The sequence below is a fragment of the Triticum urartu genome, chromosome 6, assembly GCF_003073215.2.
Source record: "Triticum urartu cultivar G1812 chromosome 6, Tu2.1, whole genome shotgun sequence".
In the NCBI taxonomy this organism is placed as follows: Eukaryota; Viridiplantae; Streptophyta; class Magnoliopsida; order Poales; family Poaceae; genus Triticum; species Triticum urartu.
In genome coordinates, this window is record NC_053027.1 from 11,635,510 (window position 1) to 11,648,059 (window position 12,550).

The 12,550-nt window shown below is 47.2% G+C and overlaps 1 protein-coding gene across 1 annotated transcript; it reads right to left on the reverse strand.

The window, feature by feature from the left end:
• Positions 1-2,427: 2,427 nt before the first annotated feature.
• On the reverse strand, positions 2,428-4,967 carry LOC125516165. The gene is made up of 2 exons (XM_048681649.1): positions 3,727-4,967; positions 2,428-2,667 (listed from the first exon to the last, which is right to left on the reverse strand). The coding sequence occupies exons 1-2, from the start codon at positions 4,863-4,865 to the stop codon at positions 2,622-2,624; spliced, it is 1,185 nt and encodes a 394-aa protein (XP_048537606.1). The 5' UTR covers positions 4,866-4,967; the 3' UTR covers positions 2,428-2,621.
• Positions 4,968-12,550: the final 7,583 nt, after the last annotated feature.

Genomic DNA, 12,550 nt, shown 5'->3' on the forward strand with positions numbered 1-12,550 from the left:
CTACTGTTCAACCACCCCTCCACCGTCTACTGTTCATCCAGCCCTCCACACCACGAGGTCCCGTTGAACCACCCCTCCACGGGCGCCCCTCCACCGTCTACTGTTCATCCAGCCCTCCACACCACGGGGTCCTGTTCAACCACCCCTCCACGGGCACCCCTCCACCGTCTACTGTTCATCCAGCCTTCCACCACACCACGGGGTCCTGTTCATCCAGAGGCAACGCCATCGCTCACTGTTCATCCTCCCCCCCGCAACGGTCACTATTCATCCCAGAGGTAGCATCGATCGGCTTCAGTTAGCAGCAGTAGCGAAGGAATCGCTCGATCGGGTTCAGTTAACAGCCATCGATTGATCGCTCGGGTTCAGTAATACGTAGCCTGCAGTGCAATCACTCGGGTTCAGTTAGAGCCCAACGCCTCGCTCGGGTTCAGTTAGAGCCAATGCCTCGCACACACGCGCGTACGTGTACGAGAGAAACGCGCATCGCTCGGCCCCTGACCTCCCACCGTAACCGGGAACTCCCCAAAATTTTCCTTGCCCTCGCTTCTACCACGGTTTTTTCCGTCATGGACGGCCCAAAGAATGTCATGCAGCTGCGTCTTCGGCCCGCCCAGGACGAAAAGCCCATTTCCTGTCATGATTTTTGTCATAGAAGTAGGAGCCCTCCACATCTATGATGATACCGGGTTTTGTCACAATTATCGTCATAGAAGTGTCATATGTATGACAAAAAAATTTTGTTCGGCCCAAAAGGTCACGGATGTGTCTTTTTTTGTAGTGATAGTTCCCTTTATCTATCGGTATGTTACTTGCCCAAGATTCTATCGTCGGTATCTCCTTACCTAGTTCATTCTCGTTACCGGCAAGTCTCTTTACTCGTTCCGTAATACAAAATCTCGTGACTAAGTCATGGGTCACATTGCTTGCAAGCTTATTGTGATGTTGTATTACCGAGTGGGCCCTGACATACCTCTCCGTCATATGGAGTGACATATCTCAGTCTTGATCCATGCCAACTCAACAGACACCCTCGAAGATACCTGTAGAGCAGCTTTATAGTCACCCAATTACGTTGCGATGTTTGATAGACACAAGGTATTCCTCCGGTGTCAGTGACTTGCATGATCTCATGGTCATAGGAACGTATACTTGACATGCATAAAACAAGCTATAAACTTGGCACGATCATATGCTACGTTCATAGTTTGGGTCTTGTCCATCCCATCATTCTCCTAATGATGTGAACCCGTTACCAAATGACAAATCATGTCCATGATTAGGAAACCATAGCCATCTTTGGTCAACGAGCTAATCCGGTAGAGGCTCACTAGGGACACGTGTTTGTCTATGTATCCACATATGTATTTGAGTTTCCGATCAATACAATTCTAGCATGGATAATAAACGATTATCATGAATAAGGAAATATGCTAATTACCAATTTATTATTGCCTCTAGGGCATATTTCCAACATTATCTTGACGTGAATAATCCACATAGTACTGACAACTCGTCATATTCGAAAGATGCCACTTTGAAAAAGTACTTACGGGGAAACTACACTGCAAATAATGGTTAGTTCGATATCCAAGCCGTGGCCGCAATGGAATTTATCGAAGTACCAGAATGCTGGCAATGCAATGGTTAAAAGTTTCTTTCCAAGTGAATTTTTTCTGTGGTGTGATGAAAATTTCAATCAACGGGTCGATCTTGTATGGTTTTTGTGTGGTCGGGCCAATTTTCTAAAGGAAAATGGATAAGGTTGAATAGTGGTAAATCCACAGTTGTCAAAGGGCGGGGAGCTCCCACACTGCATACTGAAGAAGAGAGTTTGTCCAATTAATTAAGGTACCCGACCGAAAATCATACAAAACAAACAAAAACCGCGCACGAAACTGCCGATTCAGCATCATTTTTAGACTTAATTGTATGGAATGCCATGTTTCACGGGAGAAGAAGATATTGAGAAATTTGCAGGTGCTTCACAATGTATATTGCTAGAAGAAAGCTATGGGCTTTATATTAGCCACCAAGAGTATATAACAGTTGTGCTTGGATTCTGAGTAGCCCTGTGAAGGATATGAAGCATGTTCCGATGAAGGTTGAGAGTGATGTACAACAAATTGCAGCAGATTCATGTGCTCCATTATTGAGTAGGTTGACTCAATCATGTTTGCAGCCATCTGCATAGCACCTACCTGAAGTGGCAGCATGCATCTGATTTGGGGGAAACAACAATTTGAGGCAAACAACAGAGTTGATGTTGTCATCTTCTCTCTCTCTCTCTCTCTCTCAAGTCTTCCCCCATTTCTTGCTTTGCAGATACAATAGAGTAGACATCAAGCATAAATCATGATACATGACTAGGGCTTTCAGAGGTAATAACAAGGTGAAGAAAATCATGCAAAAGATATATCATGATAATCAAGCATAATAATAATAGGTCTTAAACTCTAGAAAGGATCAAAACCAGGTAGGTAGCTCTAGATATTAAAAACATGTGCTCATAACTTTCCAGGTTGTCACATGTCATCCATCACAACTAAGGAGAAACTTTGGGGTGCATTTATTCTCAACTCATCTACGATGGAGCTCCAGTTTATTGGTAGTGGAGATAGCTAGTGTGCCTCCATATCCTTGATCTTCAGCCTGAGCATGGCATTTCTGTTCCAAACAAAATAAGAAAACACAAAGGATCAGGGATGAAGACGATTAAGAACAAGTGGAACAAGACAAATTGATAAGGCAAGTAATTGTGCAACAACATTCAAATGTTATGTGTCACTCAAAATGCAGAATGATATAATTGACCAAGCAATGATGACTAGATGTTTCCATACCCCAAACGTGGTGTATTTTTCCTTCTACAGCGTGAAAAGTAAAGAAACAATAGTCAATGAGGGTAAAAGTCACCAATGGGGAGTTTTTAGATAGGATTATACACTTGACATGTAGGGCAAAAATATCATTGTGGTATATTGAAATTGAAAAACATTCAACAACACAAGTGTGCCGGTGTAAGCTATGTTATCCAGAATTGATAGGTATGTGAATAATGGCATGCTTAAATAGACATACATGGAAATTTTATTCCATGACACTACCGTATCCTTTCTCGCAAAAAGAACAACTACAGTATTCTAAGAAACTGCAAGTATCTACATCCAGAGTAACATGAGTGAGGTTCACCATTCGAGCTTAGCCTACTGGTGATAAGAATTCATATAATGTGATATCAATATATGAGAAATGAAGAAGATGCAATACATGAACTTCCATTCTTCAACTGCTAATCCCTCCCTCTAATTTCCCGTATATATAACCCAAGACAACAACAACAGTCATGACCACGTAGACAAAAAAGCAACTGTAGCGTTTATAAATCATGCTACAGGTAGAGAAAACATCTCAATTGTTGCTTACTAGTCATCCTAAAATGGCCCGAGGAATCAATTATGTACCTACCACCATTCCATGAATGTACTACACCATGATTGTTGATGAACCATTAACTAAAATAATAGAGGACTAATAGTTTGGCAATGCCATTCATTCTGCAACTACACCGGATATGTTGGTGTATTGATCTAAGCTACAGATTTTAGCTTTATTGCACACAACAAGACAAAGCAACAAAATAGAAAATAGATTGATAGAGTGTACAATTCAAAAACATTATAACCTCAACAAGACAATAGATTATATGAAGGCCAAAAAACAAACCTTGTAGGATCATCCTTGAGTGCAGGAAATACGGGAGGCCAGATCATCATAAGAGGATGGATTTCACAGAAAAATTTATCACCGTCTTCCTTCTCATACACCTTATGCATTGTTCTGCGCTTGATGTCCAAGAGGAATGTGCATCGACCCATGTCCAAGAACACAAACTCAGCATTGTCTCCTGCCTGGTTTATTAGGAGAGAAGCATTGCCATCTGACACACTCAAATCAGCAAACATCTCGCGCAATAAAATGGTGTCCGTCAGCAACCATGTGTACCCATCATGGAGCCAGATGCGAAGTTGAAACTTCTTGACATGGATAAGATACACACCAACAACATCATTGGCCTGTGACAATATGGTGTTTCTCTCACCATACTCCATCCCTTCTGGGAGCTCAATTATGGAGAAACTTGAGGCCGCCATATCCAAGACAATAATGTTGCTCCAGCCAGCTGGCACATAGATTTTATTGTTGGACAACACAGATTTAAGTACTGACCATGGACGAGGGGGCTCCTGTATGATCAAGCTATGATTCATGCGCCATATGCCATGTTTCAAGATATATATGTATACCCTATATTTTCCATCCGTTGTTTGGTGCATCAACACATACAAGTAAGACAAGGCATCGCCCTCTTCTTTGGACATGATTCTAGAGTAAGCAGTACCGTCAAATAAGTACGGAGATTGGGGGCGTGGAAACGGTGGGAGGATGTCCATGCCTCTCTCAGGACACACCACTTTGTGCACTGCAAACGTGGTGCCAATTTCATCATGCTGCCTAATGAGTATGTTGCCATTCCGGCAACCAAGGATGTAGGTTGGTACCGACGGTACTCTCTGATAGGTGCCCATGCTAGAGGTTGCGCGACGGATGACAGCAGTGAGTTCACGGGGCTGAGGTAATATTGGGATGAAGTGCGGGGTGCTCTGACCTTTGTTGATGTAGAAGCCAAGAAGGCGGGGCGGGTGGATCTCACGAAATTGACGGAGGAAGGCACGGTTGGAGGCATGGGCGAGCCAGCGTGTGCATACGAGGGCGGAGTTGAGAAGGGTGGTGGTGAAGACGGTGCGGAGGAGGATCTCACTGAGGAGGTCGTCGTCCTCAAGCACCTTGGATATCGCCGCCATTGATGTTAGGGAACGCTGGTCAAACTGGGGTTAGGGGAGAAGAATTGCAGGTCGATGCCGGGGACGGGTGAGGTGAAGTCGCCGACGAAATTGCGACACTCATCCTTTAATTGCTTACGTTTCAGGCAAGTGAAGAAACGGCTTCTGGCACCTACCCCAAAAATAAATGACCAGCCAGCCTGGCCAATTAAACCAAAAAGGTAACTGTCGTAGTGTGCAGCAACTGTGGTCCACCTGCTTTTATGTTCCGTTTTATTGCGGTGGCGTGTGTTGCTTGCCTTTGTGATCCCCACACCGGTCCACTACGAATAGGGAGGGGCATGGCCGTCACTTTGCACAAAGCAGCTATTGAGCGATCCTACCGAAAGGTTTTGTATGGGTTTTACTGATTTATGTATAAACATTTTAGAAGGTTATGGTATGTTTTCGCTATTTTTAATGGTTTTTTGTTTTCTAAAAAAATGTCCATAAACATTCTGAATCTCAAAATTTTACTCTGAAGTTTTAAAAGTTCATACTTATAAAAAAAATACACCCTGCGTCACAAAATAAGTGACTCAACTTTGCTTTAAAGTTAGTACAAAATTTAGTCACTTATTTTGGGACAGAGGGAACATTTTTTGATTTGTCTGTAAGAAATGTTTGGAATTTCAAAATATATTCGTGTTTTAAAAAAATCCCAAAAATGTTCACCTTTCAGAAAATGCTCGTGTCTTCCAAAAAAATCATAAACATTTCGAAAAGGTTCGAAATTTTCAAATAAAGATAAAAATCTAAAAATATGTTCACACTTTTGTATTTTTTTTGTGATTTTCATTAGGCTAAATGAAAACAAAATAAGCACTCCTGCCGATCGATATTAATTGTCGCCGACTTAGTAAATCCACAGCAGTTAATATGGATTAGAGGGAGTTCTAAAAAAGTGTGGTGCTATAGTGTCCATTTCTTCACTTTTTTACTTGTCTCTCTCCTACACATAGGCAAAAGTGCCATGCAAGCGGGCTTATAGCCCACTAGTATATTTGCTCTTATATTGTTAACTGCTAATCTAAGACCGGTTTAAAGCATGTTCTAGTCTATCTGGATTGAGCGAGGGTGGTGACGTGTCATGCACTCATATCATCATCCTTCACTCATAACTGGATAGCTTCTTCTGCTTGTTTTGACTTTACACTTATCTTGACATGAATAATCTACATAGTACTGTCAACTCTGACTATTCGAAAGTTGCCACATAGAAAAAGTACATACGGCAAAATTACACCGCAAAATAATGGTTAATTCGATATACAAGCCACGTCTGCAATGGCATTTATCAAAGTATCAATGCTGGCAATGCAATGGTTAAAAGTTTCTTTCCAAGTGATTTTTTGCGTGGTCTGATCAAAATTTCAATCAACGAGTCGATCTTGTATGGTTTTTGTGGTAAGGTCAATTTTCTCAAGGAAAATGGATAAGGTTGAACCGTGGTAAATACACAGTTGTTTTCTCACCAATAATTGGACCGATCAGATCATAGGCACCGCCATCAGTTGCAAGAATAAATGATGCAAAATTGAAAACGCAATTTCTTGTCTCACAACGAGCAACTGAGTTAATTGTAAGAAACCACCACATTGAAGGCTAGATCAACAGAAAACGCGAATTTACTTTTTTTCAAAAACAGCATGTCTAAAGTAATTGTTTTGGCAAATAACACTGATCTGCGGTGGATTAGACTTATTTGAGCGTGTTTATGGCAGGCTGGTCCCGCATCTCCCTTACGTGGCATAACAGTTCACGGAGACGGGGGTTGGTCTAAATTTACCAAATAGTCCCTAAAATTTTACATAGACACCCTTTACACAAAAACTAAAGCGATCAGCCCGTGCATAGAACTGTAGCACTGTGCCATGTGCTGCCGGAATCCCGCCTGTCGCCGCCGCTAGGTGGTCGCAGCCGGTCGTTGCGCTGCCGCCGCGCCTGACGGCATGGAGCCCATGGCGACGAACCGCACGCCGCCGGGAGCAGCTGCCCGTGCATGGCCCTGCAGGACACCCTCCGCCACCACCGACACCGAGGCGGTCAACGCCGGCAGTCTTTCAAGTAGGCGAGCGCCGTATATGGGTATGTCTAGCCGGTGGCTAGAATAGATTCAACAACTAGCTCCTGTGCTTGTACGTCCGCATCCAACCGGGAAGAATCAATCAACCCACACCTAGATCCGCAGTAGACAAAGTACTTCTTGCAACACCGAGCACTGTGCATGCGTGCTAGTTGTTGCTGCTTGCGGGAGATGCGGCGGCCACCTCGTTCGCGAGGCGGAGGAGGCGCCATCGGGTTCTTGGTGGCCAGTGGCGGCGCCAGGAAATGAAGGCTGGGTATTCATCCAATTTTTTTCTCTAAATATAGTATATCAACCAAACAACAGACCACTAGCAATATATGAACAAAACAACACTAGCATACTAATAGATGCAGAATGTCTAGGGCGGAGCCGTGGAGGTGAGCCAGGAGGGGCTGGGCGCCTACTTGGGCCGGGGAGCCGCCAACCGGGAGGTCGGAGGCGGACCGGCGCCTGGCGAAGCCGCACTGCCACAGAGGTCGGCGCAGAGCGGTAGAGGGTCGGAGAGCGTCCGGGCAAGGGCGGGCCAGCAGGGGAGGGAGAGGGAGAGGGCGGCCGGAGGGGAGGGGACCAAGGGGTGAGGCGAGGGAGGAAGGAGAGGGCCGACCTGGCCGCCGGAGTCGGACCTGATTCCAGGGGAGGCTGAATCAGGGGAGCTAGGTTTGGGAAAAGGGGATCGATTGAAACTGGGGCTTGGCAGCTCGGGGCAGTACTGAATCGAGGGAGGGAGACGAGCCACTCCCGCGCCCTCTTAGCCAGACGCTGACTCGGTCGTGTCTGCTCTCGTGCGTAGCTTTTTTGCCGTCCTTCTACTGTATATGTACTAAATGTTTTACGCGAAATACTTGGGTATTCCAGGGAAGTCCCAGGAAGACCCCAGCGCCGCCACTGTTGGTGGGGAGACCGGGCTGAGAGCGGCGTGGCGGCGGAGACAACCACGCACTACACTGCGAGGATGCTAGGAGGTTTTGAGGCGCCGGCCGCGGATCCGGCATGGGGCATGGCGTTAGAAGGGCGAGGGCTATCTGGTCCGCGGCGGGGGAAGGTTTGGGGGTGGCCGGCAGTCCAGGGAGAAAGTTTGGCACATTTTTGCAAAAGACCCGCCGTCTCTTGTGAACTGTTACGCCACCTATGCAAAAAATGGGGCCCGCCTGTCATAAACGCGCTTAAATGAGACTAATCCACCTGTCATACTGGTTCCTACATATCCCACGAAGGTCATTTATCGTTTGAACCATGATGTCAAGGATTCGGTTAATCCCGTATGCAATTCCCTTTGTCTGGGAATATGTTACTTGCCTAAGACTCGATCGTCGGTATCTCCATACTTAGTTCTATCTTGTTATCGACAAGTCTCTTTACTTGTTCCGTAATACAAGATCTCGTGACTAACTCATTAGCCACATTGTTTGCAAGCTCTTTACGATGTTGTATTACCGAGAGGGCCCAAAGATACCTCTCCTCACACGAAAGGTTCAAATCCTAGTCTCGATCCATGCCAACCCAACAGACACCTCCGGATATACCTGTAGAGTATCTTTATAATCACCTAGTTATGAAGTGACGTTTGATAGCACACAAGGTATTCCTCCGGTATCCGGGAGTTGCATGATCTCATGGTCTTAGGAATAGATACTTGACATGAAGAAAGCTATAGCACTAAATTCAAGTGATACGATCAAATGTTAAGCTTACGGTTGAGTCTTATCCATCACATCATTCTCCTAATGATGTGATCCCGTTATCAAATGACAACTCATGTCTACGGTTCGAAAACCTTAACCATCTTTGATCACCGAGCTAGTCTACTAGAGGCTCACTAGAGACATAGTATTTGTGTATGTATTCACACTTTTATTTAAGTTTCTGGTCAATACAATTCTAACATGAATAATAATCTTTATCATTAATAAAGAAATATGATAATAACCAATTTATTATTGCCTCTAGGGCATATTTTCAACAGGTATCTTTTCAGGATCGACCCTGGAAAATCAGCCAGACAAATGCGCAAGCGGGCATCAATGCAATGGACTAATTTCCGCGGCCAATTGCACAACAAAACCACCAACAAACAACAATCCATGCATCAGCTCGCTAGAGGACATGTAAAATCAGTGTGTAGGAAATGAAACACAGGGAGAACGGAAATTATCTTGCCGTTTGGGAAGAGAAGAGCTCACATCAACCAATCGACGTGAGGCTAGAAGAGGAAGCGTCTTTCGCCGTCGGGGACGGGCGAGGTCAGGCCGCCGACGCCCCCTCCTTAATTTCTTTCGGCGGGGCTGAACTGCGTTTTTTTAGAGAAAGCTGAAGTATTCGAGTGGAAGTCGGTGACTGGTTTTGGGAAGCTTCCAGTCCTTTTTTCCTTGGCCTTTTTTGTTTGGTTTTTCCTATTTTCCCCTTTTATGTTTTTCATATTTTCATTTTTTTTCTCAAAATGCATGAATTCCTTTGAAACTCAAGAACTTTCATATTTTCATTTTCATTTTTTTGCGTGCATCGCCAGCGCAGCCGCACCCCGGTCGGAAGCCGCCGCTCCGTGGGCCGTAAGGAGGAGGGTTCGAGCTCCAACACCAACACTCTGCGCGCCACGCCGCCCAAGCCGCTTCGACCGGTGCAGGCCGCGCCGGCTGAAGCGGACCCGGTCGCTCAATTCTTTTCCTTCTCCGACTCGGGGCGCGCCCTCTCGCCGCCCCCGCGCACGGACTGCATGCAGTTGGAGATGGAGAACGCGATGATCGAAGCCCTGCGCACCCCGCTTGCTTTAGAAGACGGTGGTCGCTCCCCTCCATCCCGCCTGAGTGTCAAGCCAGGGGAGCTCGAGAGCCCAGAGATGCTGCCGTGCCTATTGCCCTGCGTCAGCTCCCCTGCAGCAGCCACGATGGGCTTCCAGCTGGATGTGGTGACCCAGCAGGTGGGCGAGATGGTGATCGACAGCCGCAATGAGCAGGCGGCTCAGCTGTTCGAGGCGGTGCCCGCACCCATTCTTTCGCGCCAGCCTCCACGCCCTCGCCACCCTGCTCCGCCAAAGTCCAGGGCTCTCTCGGCCCCCTCTCGCCGGAGCGCACGTCAGGCTGCGGCAGGCATCACCACCCCAGTGGCCTAGAGGGCGGTGCTGCGCCTCATCCAGGAGCTTGGCGAGCTCGGCCCAAAGGACAAGATGACACCAAAAGCGGCCGCCCAGATCATGAAGCGCTTCCAAGAGCCACTGTCGGAGGGCGACATCGCTGCCATTGCAAAGCTCACGGCCTCGATCAAGGCGCTCTCAAGATCGTGGCGGGCATGGCAGGTCTGGCAGATGCTGAGGAGATTCTGCAAGCGTAGTAATGTTAGCATTATCAGATGTAGCTAGGATCCGCCAGCGGCTGGTCTTCAACCGGCTTGAGCTAGGTTTAGTGTCAATGTTTAGTTCCTCGATGATGTGGTTAGCTGCGTGGCGACGGGGTTTTGGGCCTACTGGTGGCCGTCGCCGCCCCAGGCTGTATGTGATGGTGTTTCGTCCCTGCATTAGTAGTTTTTTCAGCTGGCGGAGCAACAACTGGTTTTTAGATGAATGACAATACCATAAACTTCATGTCATGGAATGTTAGGGGACTAAACTGCCCTGCGAAGCGTACTGCGATCAACGGCGTGGCCACCGCGCATAGATTAGCAATGTTGTGTTTGCAGGAGACCAAGATAGAGGTGTGGTCGACGGCGATGGCCAGGGAGATCGGTGCCTCCTCGCTGCAAGGCTGCGTCGTCCTCCCAGCTGTAGGTACTAGAGGGGGTGCGGCCATTTTCTGGGACAAAACGGTAGTCAACGTAGTTTCTCATAGCATAGGAAGGTTCTCCATTACGGCTAGGGTTCTTGAGCTCCACTCTGGGCCGCACTTCTGGATCACCACGGTGTATGGGCCAACAGATGACGCCTAGAAAGATAGCTTCCTGGCTGAAATCGCTGCGACAGCTCCATCTACGGCAGAGCCATGGATGATCAATGGCGATTTTAACATGATCTACCAGGCTGCTGACAAGAACAATGCCAATATAAATAGAAGAATGATTGGAAAGTTCAGGAGGGCCATTGATCAAGATGGACTGAGGGAGATAAAATGCAAAAACCGACGTTTCACTTGGAGCAACGAAAGAGAAGTGCCAACGCGTTGCAGCATCGGCAAAGTGTTCTGCAACGAGCACTGGGAAGTACTGCACCCTGATCACATCCTAGTGGCTGCCTCTACATCTTTTTCGGATCATTGCCCGCTATACCTGACAGCCGCAAGCAAGCCGTGTAGACAGGCACGTTTCAGGTTTGAGAGTTTCTGGCCGCGCTTCCCCCGCTTCACAGAAACTGTTCTGCGAGCGTGGCAACGGCCAGTGCACCATGACTGCCCTTTTGTCAGGGTGAAGAAGAAGCTTGAGAGGACGGCAGCGGACCTGAAGATATGGAGCAAAACCACTTTTGGGAGGGCAACCATGCAGTTTCACATAGCAAATGAAGTCATCTGTTTGCTTGATCTAGCCCAGGAGAGCAGAAGACTGTCGGCAGCCGAGATCAACCTCAGAAAGCAGCTGAAGCTCAAGGTCCTAGGGTTGGCAGCCATCGAGAGAGCACGGAGGAGGCAAGCTTCAAGGATCACATGGCTGCAGGTTGGTGATGCGAGCACTAAGTTTTTCCACGCTAAAATGAGAGCAAGAAGCAGAAAAAACTACATTCATTCTCTTGCAAGCGGCAGCACAGTGGCTTACGAACATGAGGAAAAAGAAAAAATGATTCATGATCACTTCCAAAGCAGTCTGGGCAAACAGGAATCGCACCAAGCAATCCTAAACTGGGACAGGATAAACATCCCGAGGATCGACCCACAGGGTTTGGACGCTCCCTTCTCGCACGCAGAAGTTTGGGCAGCGATAGTCGACTCCCCAGCGGATAAAGCCCCGGGTCCGGACGGTTTCAATGGCCATTTTTTCAGATCTTGTTGGCATATAATCAAAGAGGACATCATGGCTGTTTTTCAAAAATTCTATTACCTCTCAGGGCAAAACTTTGCAAGCCTCAACACTGCCCTCATTGTGCTCCTGCCCAAGAAAAACGGAGCTTCTGAAGTTGGACATTTCCGGCCGATCAGCCTCATACACTCAATCGCAAAACTAATCTCGAAGGTGCTCTCGACTAGGCTGTCTGGGGCACTCAGTGCGATCATCTCCCCGGCACAGACGGCATTTCAAAAAGGAAAGTGCATCCACGACAGCTTCCAATACGTTCAAAGTTCAGTAAGGATGCTGCACCGCATGAACAAGAAGGCTCTGTTTTTCAAACTGGACATAGCAAAGGCCTTCGATTCAGTCTCCTGTGAGTACATGTTCGAGCTGATGGAGCGGATGGGCTTCCCACCAAGATGGTGTGACTGGATCGCACTGCTGCTATCTATGGCATCGTCGTCATGCATGCTCAACGGAGTCCCTGGACCGCAGATCTCCCACAGGTGCGGTTTCAGACAAGGCGACCCCCTCTCTCCGCTGCTCTTCATCATGGCAATCGACCCGTTGCACCACCTGCTCGCAGCCGCTGCAGCGGAGGGAGCAATGGCTCCGC

Coding starts and splice junctions, on each gene's coding strand:
- LOC125516165 (XM_048681649.1), bottom strand. CDS start 4,865: ATGGCGGCGATATCCAAGGTGCTTGAGGACGACGACCTCCTCAGTGAG. Junction 2,668..3,726: donor CTCAAGGATGATCCTACAAG/GTTTGTTTTTTG, acceptor TGTTTGGAACAG/AAATGCCATGCTCAGGCTGA.